Raw genomic sequence first — 15,625 nt, 5'->3', positions numbered from 1 at the left:
CTATAGATTATACAAGAAATATTTTCTTCTATATGCTTCGCACCCTATCGTAGAAATAGACTTTAATATTTCCTCTTATTATAAAATACATGGGTTTCTAAATGCGGTACGCCGCACTATAGAGTGCAATTCGTTTTAGGATACGTATTGTCTCTCTATAAGCTTATAATTTTGACTCGGCAGTCTACGCTATTCTGATTCTTCTAAGGAGAAGGAAAATGATACAACAAAGTGCAACAATCAGTAGGTAAATTGCTAAAAGGAAATGAAGTAAGTATACGATGATGATGAAGTATAATCTTTTACGATCAGGATACAAAAGCTTTGAGCGGGGTCTGCTGGGCTCCTTGTCGCAACAGAGGAACCATACAGTGTCGAATCAAGAAATCCAACATTTTGATGCATTGGCGAAAACTTGGTGGGATTGGGATGGTGAGAGTCGACTGTTGCATTTAATGAATCCCACTCGCATCGACTTTATGTCTCAAATCATACGCGAGAAAACCCCTTTTGCTGGAAAACAGGTTCTTGATATTGGATGTGGAGGAGGGATCCTTAGCGAAAGTATGGCTCGTCTGGGTGCGAATGTTACAGGTGTAGATGCGTCAAAAAAAGCATTAGATGTAGCAAAAGATCATTCGGAAAAGGACCCTAAGATCCGCGATCGTCTCAAGTACATCCATGGACCCATTGAAAAACAGAATTTCGATAAGCAGTTTAATATTGTTACTTGCATGGAAGTAGTAGAGCATGTTACGAATCCCCGAGACTTTTTAGAATCTTTAATGAACCTGGTCAAGCCCAATGGCTATTTGATGCTATCTACCATTTCGCGGACCTTCATGGCTCGGGTTTTGACGATCTTTTTAGCTGAAAAAGTACTCGGAATTGTCCCCGACGGAACTCATGATTATCAAAAATATATTCGCCCAGAAGAGCTGGCAGAATTCTTCCGTGAACACCATTGGAAAGTAAATGATGTCCGTGGGGTAATGTATCATCCTCTTCAGTCCAAATGGATCCTTGCAAAGCCGGGTGATAGTTGCTTGCCCCCTTTATGCAACTACATGCTATCTGCACAAAAGCCATAACTACATTCTTATTCATACCATATTAAAGATACGTTTGTTTCTCTCTTTATCGTATTTTTTATTAAATTATCATTTTTGTGTCGTAAGAATTGAAAATGAGTCCGCGCTTAAATGAAGGAATAGAATATCATAACACTTTTCCACTGCTTTTCACTGAGCAGTATTTGGAGCTTCCAATTGTTCTTCGTCGACGAAATTCGGAATCTCCTTCGATGGCTGTAAATAACTAGGTTGATCTTGCGTTATTTGGTCTCCGTTTAACGAAGCTTCCTGTTGTAAAGCTTCTAATTCCGCATCCAGTTCTTCTTCATCTACATCCACATTCGCCATGTTTTGCCCAAGAACGTCGTTGAATTCATCTGCCGTATCCATGTAATCTTGAATTTGATCCTGCAGCTTTTCAATTTTTTCTATGGACAGACTTTTACTTTGCGCCTTCATCTGTCGAGCTGTATCCTGCATCGTTTGAACAGTGGTCATGGTATTCTTCATAGACTCGGTTGTCATGGCCGCTTGCTCCATATTAAAAGACTGTTGTTGCAATTGTTGTAATTGAGCCTCATACCTAGAAACGTGTTAGTGAAAGCTCCTTTTTTGCTAATAATTGTTACATTTTCTTTTGTCGTAATACACCCATAGCGCGTTGTTTCAAAGTAGTTTGTCCTGGCCCAGGCCGAGTATTTGCAATCTTTTGTTGAAATACAGACAATTGGGAGTCTAATTTTGAGATCTTCACCTCAAGTGAATCGCTTCGTTTATCGAGCTATACACCTTGTAAGCAGTTTTTTTCCAACTTTAAGCTCTTACCGAGTCAATTGCATCTGTTAATGAAGGGCTCGTTCCAGCTGCTGGCTTTCTTCCAAATAACCTGTGCATCTCAAAGCAAGTCTATTCTCCATGATGTATTAGCAAAGGTCAATTCATAACGTTGGAACAAGTAAGAATTCCACTTGGCAAAGGCTTTTCAAGTATCCATTGTCAATCCGATGAAAGCTAAAAAAGGAATTATAAAAGGAAAGAGCCCGATGAACAATGCGCTTTCTAGCAAACCCAAGCTAGCAGTTACACGCAAGTTTTCGTCCTTTCGGTAGGATACCTGAATCAAAAGTACCATTCCTTTAAGAATTCCTTTCTATCGATCTCATTAGTAACTTACCGAAAAATAATGAAATGAATCCGCAATACAAATCCCAGGTCTATTCCTATGGTAAACCCGATTTTGTTTCCAAGATAATGAACTGCATTATGGTATGCTAGATTTCGTTTTGGTTCACAAAACAGTAAACAAATCATTTTCTTCCAGGTTGCTTCGTTTGCTACACGAAGGTGATACTTTAGGCTGTACGAACGTTTTGAATGCTTGGTCGGTTGGCATAGATTTTTTAAGTACTTAGTTTGGTTTTTTACCCTCATTACTTTCGAGAAAGGTTTTCTAAAAGGAGGGAGAAGTTTGTTACATAGTTGTAACGTACGATTTCAGCACTGAAAAAAGATTGGTAGTCAAACCTTTTTTTTGGTCTCTTCCTACAATTTACCAATCCATGGCTTTCAAGTGTTCATTTTATACTCATTCATATGTTATGAAATTCTTTAGCTATGGCACAGATCATTTGTATACACATTGACTTTTATCATAGCCAAGTGTTTTTTGAGATATCATTTGGCCAGGAAGTATTTGATTTTGTTTTCAGGACTTAGAAGAGTAAAGTATAAACCGCTTGAGAAAAATTGCAAATTCCGTTTATCTCATTTGACATCTAAAAAACCAAAATCACCTTTTATTTATTTACTTTATAGTGCAATAGCTTGTTATTTATAAGACTTTAGTGTGCATTAAGCACAGTTTATTCATTCCTTATTTTAGATATAGCGTTTATAATATGCCGCGGTAAAGATTTTTACCGTTAGTTCATTAAAAGTCGTTATAACCGCGGTATAACCGTACCATTGACGAAATTACCGAAGTCTTTAGGACAACTTGGTAAACGCACATAAAACACCACAAAACTTTTACCATCACCTATAACTGTAAAGGAAACTGAATTTAGGAGGTTTGAGCTACTTGCTCTAATAAATAAACGAAGAATTGAACAATTTGAGTTTGAGAGACGACTGTTCGGTTTTGATCCGTGATTTGTCTCTTCTTGAATTACATCGAGCATGAAAGCCGCTGTAAGATCCGTGTATGTAATGAATTATCAAAGACTCAAATAGAGTGGAAGGAAAGAAAGTGTTGACATGAGAGGTTTGCGAAAAGTACGATGTAGCAGAGTGTCGTAATTGGTCGACTTCATTTTGTATGTATGCTGCTTCATTGCTGCATGGCAAGAACAATGTTCAACACTGACTTCACTTTTCTTTCCTTTGTTTAAAATGCAAATGAAAAATTAGGGTTTTGCTGAGAGTTAGACCTAACTAACCGCTGTTTTAGGAAAAATTTCTCAAAAGGTTACACAGACACACAGGTCAAGGTTCGAAATGCCACCACAAATGATGCATGGGGACCGAGTGGTAGTGCCATGGCAGAAATTGCTGCTTTGACATTTGACCAAAATGAAATGTTAGAGGTAATGGACATCATCGACCGTCGGTTGAATGATAAAGGAAAAAACTGGAGACACGTCTTTAAATCCTTGTCTCTTCTGGAGTATTGTCTGCACAGTGGATCCGAAAATGTCGTTCGCTGGGCCAAGGACAATATATATGTTATTACAACGTTGCGGGAGTTCGTCTATGTCGATGAACATGGACATGACCAGGGTCAAAATGTCCGCAGCAAGGCGAAGGAAATTAGCGCACTCTTAGCCGATGACGACGCTTTACGTGAAGCACGTCGAAATCGTGATAATATGCAATCTCGTCTCCGTAATGACAGCGTGAGTCCTCCTCCTTTTGAAGAATCTCGTTATTCGCGCGCTCCCAGTCGCTTTGATGATGACGATGAAGATCGTTCTCGTTCCAGACATCGTAGTCGATCACGTCGTCCTTCTGCTCGCTCACGCTCCCGTCGTAGTCGTAGACCTTCACCTAGTAGCGATCAAGAGGATGATTCCGAGCTTCGCCGAGTGATCGAAGAATCCAAGCGACAGGCCGAGGAAGATGCTCGTAGGCGTTCAGTGAATAACAATTCTGAAGCTGATCTTCAAAAAGCAATCCAACTTTCAAAGGAAGAGGAAGAAGCTAGACAAAGACACGAACGCGAACGTGAGCAGCAATCGTCCGTCACGCCTGCTTTTCAGCCTGTTGATTTTTTTGGCAACCCTGTTCAACCTCAACCCACTGGCTTTTTACAACAGCAACCGACCGGTTTTATACGTCCGCAAAGTACCGGTTTTGTTCAGCCACAACCTACTGGGTTTGTTTATCCACAAAATACTGGGTACGTTCAGCCTCAGCGCACCGGGGGTTTCCCTCAAAATCCTGGCATGATGCGTCCTCAAAACACTGGCTTCATGCAACCGCAATCTACCGGATTTATGCAACCACAACGCACCGGGTTTGCTCAGCCATTTGATTCTAATAATCCCTTCCCATTTATGCAACCTCAACGTACGGGTTTTACGCCTCCTCAGGCCGTTCAACCTATGCCGCCCAATCACACTGGTTATGTTCAACCTATGCCACCTAATCATACTGGTTATGTTCAACCTATGCCACCTAATCATACTGGTTATATTCAGCCTCAGAGCACAGGGTTTCGTCCGCAGAATACGGGATTTAATGCAAATAATCCCTACTCTCGTCCTCTGCAAACTCAGCCTACGGGCTTTATGAAACCACAAGTAACACAGCCTCAACCGCAATCACAACCTCAATTGGAAACCACGAAAACTGGATCCAATAATCCATTCGCGCAATTCGCCAAATTGCCTTCCCAACCAACTGCTCCTGTGAATGCTAAACCCGTAAAACCTGTACGAACTGGAGATGATAAACATGCCAATATTGCTCAAGCCATAGCATCTGGTAATCCTATGGGTATTGATAGTTTTGGTAATGTTGGTCTTGCTCGATTACCTACACAGCACACTGGCTCAAGATTCACGAACAGTGCCGGTCAAACGATCCAGTCGCAAGCTACTGGAAATACACTCAATCCTTTCCATACTCAACCTACTGGGGCTCAGCAACCTATGTATTCGTATCCACAGAATATGATTAATGGAAACTCGCAACAAAATATGCAGCAACAATCTATGCAACCTCAAGTTGGTTCGCTCATTGATTTATAATTTTAATCCCTCCCTTTTAGGTCCTTTTCATTTGTTAATGAACGTTTTTAATGATGGTCCTTCTCTTTTTGTTTATAAATTTTATGAAAGTTTGCTATCGATTTATCTTGTTTCAAGCTATGTCATTACAACACGTGCTATCTTCCGCCCGTTTTTTTTATGATTTTTAAGACATAACTCAGTATAGAAGATGTTTTAATGGTTAATTTCGCGTTTGTTATACTTCCTTGTTTACTGCTGCTTTCGTTATATTGTAGTGCTATATAAGCGGAATGGTTATTTCTTTCACTCACTTCATTACAAGCTGTGTCTTTACTTTTGGATTGTATAAAAGTTATAGTACTGAATATTATATTATTTTCAAAAATCTTAAGGTCAGTCCTAAATTAAACGTAAGCAATGTTAAATATATTAAGATCTTTAAACCCCATCACTTCATAAACGATCAAATTTTATAGCTCTTCATTTTATATTATCCTGTTTGTTAGAATCATCACGTTGGCGCTTGGCCTGACCTGCATTTTTACCAGTTGATAAACGTTTGGAAGCACCCGTGATAGATAATTTTCCACCTTCTGGTTTCATTGGTACAGGTCGAGCTACAGCGGGTCTAGCAACATTTGGCTTCTGTTTACTGCCAGTTGTTTGTAACCTGGAGCTTAGAGACTTAGTAGACTGATCACCTTGATTGGACGTTTGAACAGATTGTTTGCCCTTCGCAACGTTAGGTTTTTTTGAGCTTTCTACGCTCTGCTGTGATTCCAACTGCTGATTTAGACCGCTAAGTGTTCCTTCAAGTTCTGCAATCTTTGATTGTAAGTCTCTAGTTTTTTTCTCATAGATTGATATTTTCGCTTTGTTACGAATCTCCGTCTCAGCGACAGCTCTATTAAGCCGATTGCTAAAGGCCTCGTCTTTTTCATGTAAGGCTTTTTCAAGTCGTTCGTTTACTAGACCTTCAAGTTCCGGCTCAGATTTATTCTCCATTGCACTTTTTAGCGATTGTAAATCTGATTCAAGCCTTTGTATTGTTGTCTGACTTTCATCCAGCTCCTTTTGAAGACTTTCGTGCTCTTTAGCTTTTTCTTCTAAAAGCTTCGAGCGCGTATCCTCTAAAGTCGCATCCTTTTCTTTACTGAAGTCGTGCTTTAATGTCTCTAACTTTTGCTGGAAATCAAAGGCTTCAGGATGATCTGACGGTATTTGCTGAAGCTGTGCGTCTTTGATAGAAGTCAGTTCTTGAGAAAGAGTATTCAACTTTTGAGAGAGCGTTTCGTTCTCCTGTATTTTCTGTTCTAACTGCTTTTCTAATTGCTGAAAACGACTTGTATTAGAAGACAACTCAGTTTCTTTTTCTTTCGTCAATGATTGTAAGTTTTCCTTAGCAATAGAGAGCTCTTGTTCTAGTGAATTTTTTCGTTGCTCTATTTCTTGTAGTTTATCTTTAGAAACCATTTCCGTCGCTTCGACAGTGTTTGTTTTCGCTTCTTCACGAACATTTTCGAGCTCTTTAAACAGGCTTTTATTTTCATCTTTCTTAGAATTTAATTCTTTATCTCTAGTTGCGATCTCCTGTCTCAATTGAGAGAACCTGGCTTTACTTGAATTGATAAGACTTTCATAACGTTCATTCCAAGCGCTAGCCAATTTGACATTTTTTGCATTAAGTTGCTCAATCTCTGTTTTAAGTGCCGATATTTGCTCTGAATCTCCTTTTAATTTTTCATTTTCTTCCTTCAGCTTTTCAAAAGCTGACTCTAGATCTTTCTTTTCAGCATCAAGATTGTCATACTTGGCTTTAAGTTCTTCATATTGGGATGGATCCATTCTTTCGTATCTAGTCAATACAGATTGGAAACGTGATTTCCATCTCTCATTATCTTCATGGAGTAGCTTAATACTCTCATTCTTGGCATCCAACTCAATTTTAAGGTCGTTAATTTCGATATTCAACGGCTCAAACTTGCTTTCAACGTCAGTGACTCTGTTTTCCATACTATCGATCTTTGAGCGCTTTAATTCATTATCTTTGCGAAGAACTTCATTGCTCTCATATAATAGACGGAGTTCGTCAGATCCACTAAAAACCTCTGGTTTTCCAAAGCCATCGGCATTTGTGGGTCCCTTTAGTCTAGCAACCTCAAAACTTAAAGAATCTATGGTCCCTTGAAGACTTTTCACTTGCTGGCTTAACCGCTTATTATCCAAGGAAGCCAGTTCATGTTTGTTAGCGGTGATTTCCTTTTCATGTCGAAGATAATTAACAAGCTCACGCAACTCAGAATCTCCAGTAGAATCCAGTCTGGATACAGGCGCTTCATTTTGCCAAGAATTATTTTGTAAAAATTCAACTTGATGACTGACTGAGTCAAATTGAGAATGGAGTATCCTATTTTGCGACTCTAGACCCTCCAACTGTTCTTTCAATGAAGATACCTCCGACTCTAGATTGTCCTTTTGTTTCCTCCAATTCTCTTCTGAGTTTGCGTGCGTGCTCGTCCATTCCTCGCTTTTAGATTTTAGTTCAAGGTATTTTCCTTTTATTTCTTCGTAATCACCGCGCATGTCATAAAGTTTCTGAGTAGTGGAACCATGATTTATGATTTCGGTCTCATAATTACAATGTGCTTCCTTAGTTAGCTGTATTTGTTTCTCCAAGTCTTTTTTGAGAGAAAGAATCATTTTCTCGAATTCATCACGAATAAACTGGTTTTCCTCCTTGTAACTCAGCATTTCATCTCTTTCTCGGGTTAAATTCTCAATTTGGGTCATTTGCTCCTGATATTTTAAATCCTTGTCTTGTCGGGCCATGTTAACATCTTCCTTTAATTGAGATGCTTCCGCATAAAGCCTTTTTATCTTTTCTTCTCTCTCCCTCAATTCTGATTCCATAATATTTTTAAACTGATCATGGGTTTCATTCATCATTTCTAATGTTTTCTCCGATGCTAAACACTTTTGTTGGACCTTTTGATACTCATCCCCTAGGCTTTGTAGCTTTCCTTTAGTTGTCTCTAAATCTTTCATAATATTTTCTGTTTCAGCAGTAATTGAACCCTCGGATGATCTTGAAGATAGAATACTTGTTTGTAAGTTATTGCATCTTTCTTGAGTCAACCTTAAGTTATCCTTAAGCTCCTGGTTTTCAGTAACAAGGCTCGCGCATCGAGTAGCTTGGGAAGTGAGCTCTTGTTTTAATTCGGAAACTTTGTCTCCCATGGTATTCAATTGCAGCTGATAGTCTTTAATATCATAAGAATTCTGTAGAGTAATCCTTTTTATGTCATCAGCGTATTCAGAAATTTTAGCATTAGCATTTCTCAAATCAATGGAAGATTCAGAAAGACGGTTATTCAATAATTTAACAACTCCATCATGATCTTGCTCGTGGGATTGTAACTGTGCTTTCAGTTGATTGTTTTCTTGCTGAATAGATAATAAAGAGGAATTTAGTTGCGAGCATTCGAAAGTTAATTTCGATTCGACACTGTTCCAGAGATTCTTCTCTTTGTACAAATTCTCCAAATCAAATCGATAAGTTTCCACTTGCTTATAATAAACGCTCAATTGACCAGAGATTGCCTGAAATTGTTGTAAACTGTTACTGTGCTGTTCCTGTAATAACTTATATTTTTCATATAGTTCACTGTGTTCTTTTTGGTTTGTTGTCAATAAATGATCATAGTAACCGCATTTCTCGAGGGTTTTAGCCAGATCTATTTTTACAGCCGAATTAAGATTTTGTAGGTCAAAGTTAACAGTTTCTAAGGATCTAATCTTCTCCAATAATTTGGTTTCTTTTTCACTGGCAACGGATTTAAAGCTTTCCAGCTCTTCAGTTAGTAAGTCAATTTGTATCGAAGATCGTTGATTGCCTATCCTTTCCTTAAGTTTCATTCCTTTGTGGATATCCAACGAATCGTCGTCAATTTTTAAAAAAGATTCGTTTTCTTGAACTAACGTTCGGAAAAAATCCCGTTCCTTTATGCAACCGTTAAATTGTTCATTCATAAACTCGAGTTGCTGGGAGAGTTCATCAATAATGCGATTAGCATTCATTAAAGTATCATTTTGGACATTGGAAGCGTTAGAAATGCTTTCATTTTTTTCTAGCTCTTGGGCGAGATCGCGAATAACTGAAAGTAATTTTTGGTTTTGTTGCTGTAATTCAGCTATATTTCTGAAGGAAACAAGACAATCAGATATAAGCTGATTAGTATCGCTTTCAGGAGTTTCTACCGACTGCTCTACCAAACTTCGAAAAACTTGACGCTCTTTATTGGTAAACACTGTTCCGGAATCACGAAGGTCTATTTCATGTAGCAATACTTGAACCTGGCGAGCCAAATCACGAATTTGTTGTTCAAAATGTTTGTTTTCTTTAGATTTATCTTTAAGCTGTACTTCCAGAGCCTTGAAGCCCGATTGCGTTTTTCTGAAATCTGCCAAAGACTTTTGGTATTGCTCGCTCATTGCCGCGATTTCCTTCTGCTTTTCGTTAAAACGTTCAAACTGTTCTTTAATGAGAGGGTGTTGAAGATTTACCTCGTTCATAGTTTCGTTCAAGTTTCGTTGTAAACGATCCACTTGCTGTTTGCTATGCTCATACTTTTGCTTAAAGTATAGTCTTTCTGTATATAAATCGGATAAAGATAATGACGTCTCTCTAGGTTTTAAAGAAAAAGAAAAACCAGAATCTTCAGAATTAGCAAGCCTTTCATTCGCTAAGGAAAGCTGCGATTCCAAGCTTGCTATTTCCTTCTTTAGAAACTCTACATTTGACTGGCTAGAAGATAAACTTTTTTCGAAAACAGAATGTTGATCCTCAAGGGACTGTTGTGCCTCTCTAAGTAGTGTATCCAATTCAGAGTTCGCATTTTGAAGATGTTCAGAATGACCTTGAAGCGTCTTGTATTTATTGGTCCATAAATCGATAAGTTGTCTTTGAGATTCTAAGTCTTTCTGAAGTGAGAAAACTGTATTCTCATGCTGTTTCTTCAGCTCAGAAAGTTCATTAAGACAAGTTTCGTGCTTCAGTTGACTTTCAGTACATTGTTTACTTAAAGAATCCACTTTACGTTGCAATACATCCTTGTTTAAATTTGCATCCGTCAATTGCGAATTCAGCTGTGATTTTTCCAACGAAAAAGATTGATGGAGTTTCAATAACTTCGTATTTAGATCTTCAATAACTTGATTGAGCCATGTATTGTTGTTATCCAATATTGAGTTCTTTTGTGATAACTTTTGCAGCTCGAATTCGTAAGAAGATTTCGATGATTGTACCACCTGTTGTAAATGTTGTACCTCTATAACCTTTCGATTGTACGTCAAAAGCTGGCTTTTATAGCCATCAATGACAGTAACTTTCTCTTGTAAATCTTTCGAATTTTGAACAAGGGACTCTCGAAGCCGTACATTTTCTTTGTGTAGCAGTTCGTAATCACTTTTTGTTTCATCGCGTTCCTTCTTCAATGCGTCTACTTCTTTCTGTGCATTTTGATAAAGATTATAGTTCTTAATAGAATTCTCTTCAGATGAAAGAAGTGACTTACGAACATTTTCGTTATCAAATTTTGACGCGTCCAGTTGTTTCTCAGACTCCAATAACCGCTTTTCTAAAACTCGAGATTGCTGTTCAAAGTTCACTTCAGCAATTAATTCATTATTTTTTAAATTTCCGTATTCTTTGTATCGTTTTATTAGAGACGAAAAGATGGATGAAAACAAGTCCTGATGTAGTAAACTATCGATGGTAGTTCGCGATACATCAAGAAACTCTGAAACTCCATGGATATCTGCTGTATCCCAGGAAGAATCGTGCATGACGACAAACAGAGAGCTTCCTGCTAATTTTTCTGTGTTGGAAGCCTCAACTTTGTTTGAAACACGTTCTTACCTATTGCTGTGGTGGTTAAGTGTCGCGATGACCTTGATCTTTACAATACATTCATAGTTACTTGTCTTGCAACTGCAAATATCCACTTCAATAAAAAATATAATTATTAGATTAAATTTAGTTGATTAGACGTTTTATTCGTTTCTTGTGGGCTAAAACTGTTAACGCTTTGATTGCTACTTACTGAATCTTACTTCAAGTGCTACAGGAAATCATAAAAAAAAAAAGTTTGTTTTTTTACTAAATGTAATATCTTTAAGGGTATAGAACCTAGAGTCATTAATGTCGAGATAGTGACTAATATCAGTATTGACGCAAACGTATAGTTGATTATAATATGACAATTTTAAGGAGGGATATTTAACGAACACTTAAATGAGGAGCATTCTGTTTGGATGTATTTGAGGATTGAGAAGCTTTGGAATCAGCTGGAGTGTTTATTGCACTGCGGTTGAGGCCAATGTGAGACTTTACCAAGTGGCCACTTGCAAGTGCAGAACATAAAGATAATTCACCAGCCATAACGGCAGCAGCAACAATTTTTGCAAGTAAACGAGCATTGTCACCAGGAGATGTCAAATGTGCTCCTTTGACACCTAGTAGGTCAAGCATTGCTTGTTGAGGTTCTAAAACGGTACCACCACCAATGGTTCCGACCTCAATGGAAGGCATGGAAACACTAAGCTGTAGATTACCGTCAACATTATCCATAAGAGTGATGCAATTGCTGCTCTCAACGTTTTGAGCAGGGTCTTGTCCCGTTGCGAGAAAGACAGCAGTTACAATATTTCCCGCATGCGCATTAAAGCCACCGACGCTTCCAGCCATAGCACTACCTATAAGATTTTTGTCAACGTTTAACTTGACTAAATCTTCAACGCTTGTTTTTAGGATGGATTTCACGGCCTCTCCGGGAATAATAGCTTCTGCAATGACACTCTTTCCGCGTCCATCAATCCAATTTATAGCGGCCGGTTTCTTATCAGTGCAATAGTTTCCGGATACACTGATAACACTCATATCCTCGAATCCAGCTTCAGAACTCATAACAGTCAATGCATGCTCAACACCCTTTGATATCATATTCATACCCATAGCATCACCTGTAGAAGTGCAAAACCGAATAAATAAGCGAGTTCCAGCCATAGCAGTTTTTATCTGCTTGAGACGAGCAAATCTACTAGTAGAGTTGAAGGCCTTGGTTATAACTTCTGTTCCTTCAGGACTATCCAACCAAAGCTTAGCACGACCTGCGCGCGTTAAATTAGGGAAAGCGATACAAGGACCACGAGACATTTCATCACGAGTTAAAACAGTAACAGCGCCACCGCCAGCATTAATGGCTTTACAACCACGCATAGCTGAAGCAACCAAAGCACCTTCCGTAGTAGCCATAGGAATGTAGTATGGCTTACCGTCAATAACTAGTGGTCCAGCGACACCAAGAGGTAAAGGTATATAGCCAATTACATTTTCACAGCAAGCGTTGAGTACTCTTGAATAGTCATAGTGATAAACGGGACAGTTTGAGCTTTCTAGGGTTTGTGTTCTTGATAAGCGAGAAACAGCGGCACGGCGAATGACGACTGCTCTAACAATGTCCTTCAAAACACGTTCTAGAGCATACAAGGGGATTTTACGAGCAAGGACAAGCTGAATCACCTCTTCATCATTCAAACTCAAAACTTTTCCATCATTATATATGGAAATACATTCTTCCAAAGAACGAGTTATTGTGCTAACATTATTTTCAGTAGTAGATTCAGAAGAAGGACTCTCAGAAGGAGGAAGATACTTCACTACCTCGACAACTTTCTCAACAACTTTTTTATCATCCACGTTTTTTACAGAATTTAGCCGGGCAGCATTCAAAAGGAAAATGTTTGCACCGATGCTTAAAGACAAGCCGAAAATAACCCACTTTGATAGAAAAGATCCACCAATTGACTTAGTCCAATTATGTATAAAAGAATGAATTGCCTTGAAGATAGAGGATTGGGCTAAATCAGTGCCATAAAAAACGGCTGGCAAAACTCTAACAGAAACAGTGTCCTTGTTATAGGTAGAGTCAAACAAATAAGAGAGAATTTCATCAAAGACATGGTCATCCAAAAGGTCTTGGGGGTTAATTTCTGGATACTCCGAGCGAACCAAAGGAATCAGTCTAGCGGCCGCAGCAGAAGTCACTGCATAATGCTTGAAAGGAATAGAACAAAGCTCGAAAAGATTAAAAACAACAAATGCTATGACTAAAAGGAAACGAGGTTCGTAAAGCCAGCTAAGAGGTCGAGAGGTATCCTTCTTATTTGTCTTAGCAAATTGATTGGTTTCAGCAACAAGACGAGCGGCAGGCTCAGACAAGCCTTCTTCCATTAAGACTCGTCGCACGTTTTCGTTGGCATTGTACCTGCACATTTCTAAATTGAGAGTCAAGATAGAGACGAAAAAAGTGAAAAGTAGAAGCAAATCATAAACCATGACGGCGGCAAATAAAAAGAACTGTTTTAAACCAAAGTTGCAATACGAGAAAATAGCTAAAACCACAATTCCAAAGGAAAAATGACGGAGAATTGGAGGAGCAGCATCACGGCAAGCTTCAGCAACATCTTCATGTGTGGCTGAACGAGAATCAGAAGAAGCACAACGAGAAATAACCACTCTCGTAAGGTTTACTGCCTTATCCAATGCAACCACGTTTAGTAAGAAAGGCATGCTTTCGATCAAGGATACAAGGCTGATTCGAACGCCAGAAAAACGTGTTAAAGATAGGGAAAATTGAACAGAGAATAGAGTAGAGATGCACACACTGAAAAATAACCAGAACTTAGAGCCTAGCCTTCTCATTTTTAGATAAACAGAGATTATAGAAATGAACATACAGGCATAAGCGGTACCAACGATGAGAAGTTCCATTTTAGAAGCTTGGCTCGTAATTTTTAAGGTATTCATCCAAGTGCGGGCGATTAGCTTTAAAAGCCAAGACCAGGAAATGCCATGTTCACGGATTGCAGGAAGGATTCTTTGAACGACGGTACTGGAGTCATCCAAAAAGTAGTCAATGGGAGGATTGGCCAAATTAGCAGGAATGGCGATACTTGAAACTGTCCAGTTACCGACTTCTTTTGAGAATATTTTACAAGAACCTGACGAGGAATCAAGCAAGAGACAATCATGAAGGTAGGGTTCCGCAAGCTGCTCGACATTTACACTGGCTGAAGTTTGGTGATACCATTGGGTGATGTCAAAGTCGACGTTAAGATTGTCTTGAGCATGGTCAGATGGGATAGGCTCCCATACAGGAGCATTACCGATAGAAGATTCATCCTTTGAGAGCTTCAAAATTAATCCAGAAGGACTGGAAACACCAAGACCACCATCTAATATACCAGATCGCTTCAATGCACGAAGCAAGACGGGTAAATCTTCTTGTGTTAGAGTCTCAAGGAAAGAGTAATATGCCATTGAAACAAGGATGCACACTACTGCGATCACTTGAATGGGATACCTAGCTGCGATTCGATAAATCATTTTGTAAATGAGTTATATCGTTCAAACTAGGAAAAGGCAATTGGTGAATCGTCGGTATAATATTCGAAAAACGATGGACAAAAGATTGTCTAAATGATGCAAAAATAAAAAGAATAAACAAACAGCGAAAAGAATGGAAAGGATAGAAGAGATTCCTTTCAAAAGAAGAAATTTTTAGAAAATAACCTTTCACCAGACAGAGAGAGTCAAGCTTGAAGACAGTACTAAAAGCCAATTTTGCTTTGTTTTTCTTTATACACGCGATAGAAAAGTTTCAGTTACTTGAATACGATTCCAGTAAAGAAGTGCGGGTATTCTGTAAGACTGAAAACAGCTCTTTAAGGAGGTATCGAATGTGTTTCACAAATCTATTACGGGAAAGAAAAGACAAGTAAAAACCAGGGTCAGCAGAGAACCCGATCAAACTTATTTATGTACGACCGAAAAAGAGAAGCAAGAAGCTAAGCCTTAGGAAGCAGGTAAATACAAAAATAAGAAGGAGGGGAATAAAATTAATAATAAACAAACTATAGTGATCAGTTTTTAGGGATCAGAATATCTTCCAGTTGAAGTAATATGTGCATCAAAACGAGTGAATGATCAAGTCCTTCGTTAAAAAAATCCTTTAAGAATAGAAACCCAGTCACTGTAAAGAGTAAAATAAAATTACACGAGACGAGCCCTGCTTCTTTTCTATGGTATGCGTGGGACCTAAAGGTTTTGGGGTAGGACAAGGCAAGGTGAACGGAGGAGAATTTTGAAAGTCATAAACACGAATTTTGTGGTCAAAAAAAAGTTCAACATTTTAACAAAGTTATCTTCAATGGACTTTTATTTCGATTCCATCAAATAGAATGAAAACAGTAATAAAAGAT

At 38.5% G+C, this 15,625-nt stretch overlaps 5 protein-coding genes across 5 annotated transcripts; 2 read left to right on the top strand and 3 right to left on the bottom strand.

The window, feature by feature from the left end:
• Window positions 1–147: 147 nt before the first annotated feature.
• SPOG_02511 (hexaprenyldihydroxybenzoate methyltransferase Coq3) lies at window positions 148–2,697 on the top strand. The gene has a single exon (XM_013168453.1). It carries the CDS (start codon window positions 282–284, stop codon window positions 1,089–1,091), a length of 810 nt encoding a protein of 269 aa, XP_013023907.1. The 5' UTR covers window positions 148–281; the 3' UTR covers window positions 1,092–2,697.
• Window positions 196–2,293, bottom strand: SPOG_02510 (vacuolar sorting protein Vps60). The gene is made up of 4 exons (XM_013168452.1): window positions 2,248–2,293; window positions 1,899–1,979; window positions 1,703–1,854; window positions 196–1,656 (listed from the first exon to the last, which is right to left on the bottom strand). The coding sequence occupies exons 2-4, from the start codon at window positions 1,965–1,967 to the stop codon at window positions 1,242–1,244; spliced, it is 636 nt and encodes a 211-aa protein (XP_013023906.1). The 5' UTR covers window positions 1,968–1,979; window positions 2,248–2,293; the 3' UTR covers window positions 196–1,241.
• Window positions 2,698–3,251: 554 nt separating the features above from the next.
• SPOG_02509 (epsin) lies at window positions 3,252–5,335 on the top strand. Its single transcript, XM_013168451.1, has 2 exons — window positions 3,252–3,388; window positions 3,523–5,335. Exon 2 carries the CDS (start codon window positions 3,611–3,613, stop codon window positions 5,321–5,323), a length of 1,713 nt encoding a protein of 570 aa, XP_013023905.1. The 5' UTR covers window positions 3,252–3,388; window positions 3,523–3,610; the 3' UTR covers window positions 5,324–5,335.
• A 325-nt stretch (window positions 5,336–5,660) lies between these two features.
• SPOG_02508 (nuclear pore complex associated protein) lies at window positions 5,661–11,234 on the bottom strand. Its single transcript, XM_013168450.1, has one exon. The coding sequence runs from the start codon at window positions 11,147–11,149 to the stop codon at window positions 5,786–5,788; it is 5,364 nt and encodes a 1,787-aa protein (XP_013023904.1). The 5' UTR covers window positions 11,150–11,234; the 3' UTR covers window positions 5,661–5,785.
• Window positions 11,235–11,449: 215 nt separating this feature from the next.
• SPOG_02507 (3-hydroxy-3-methylglutaryl-CoA reductase Hmg1) lies at window positions 11,450–15,481 on the bottom strand. The gene has a single exon (XM_013168449.1). It carries the CDS (start codon window positions 14,748–14,750, stop codon window positions 11,583–11,585), a length of 3,168 nt encoding a protein of 1,055 aa, XP_013023903.1. The 5' UTR covers window positions 14,751–15,481; the 3' UTR covers window positions 11,450–11,582.
• Window positions 15,482–15,625: the final 144 nt, after the last annotated feature.

Source organism: Schizosaccharomyces cryophilus (assembly GCF_000004155.1).
Source record: "Schizosaccharomyces cryophilus OY26 unplaced genomic scaffold supercont4.4, whole genome shotgun sequence".
In the NCBI taxonomy this organism is placed as follows: Eukaryota; Fungi; Ascomycota; class Schizosaccharomycetes; order Schizosaccharomycetales; family Schizosaccharomycetaceae; genus Schizosaccharomyces; species Schizosaccharomyces cryophilus.
This window is presented reverse-complemented; position numbering and strand designations above follow the sequence as displayed.

Coding starts and splice junctions, on each gene's coding strand:
- SPOG_02509 (XM_013168451.1), top strand. CDS start 3,611: ATGGCAGAAATTGCTGCTTTGACATTTGACCAAAATGAAATGTTAGAG.
- SPOG_02507 (XM_013168449.1), bottom strand. CDS start 14,750: ATGATTTATCGAATCGCAGCTAGGTATCCCATTCAAGTGATCGCAGTA.
- SPOG_02511 (XM_013168453.1), top strand. CDS start 282: ATGATGATGAAGTATAATCTTTTACGATCAGGATACAAAAGCTTTGAG.
- SPOG_02508 (XM_013168450.1), bottom strand. CDS start 11,149: ATGCACGATTCTTCCTGGGATACAGCAGATATCCATGGAGTTTCAGAG.
- SPOG_02510 (XM_013168452.1), bottom strand. CDS start 1,967: ATGCACAGGTTATTTGGAAGAAAGCCAGCAGCTGGAACGAGCCCTTCA. Junction 1,855..1,898: donor TAACAGATGCAATTGACTCG/GTAAGAGCTTAA, acceptor CAAGGTGTATAG/CTCGATAAACGAAGCGATTC. Junction 1,657..1,702: donor GTATTACGACAAAAGAAAAT/GTAACAATTATT, acceptor ACACGTTTCTAG/GTATGAGGCTCAATTACAAC.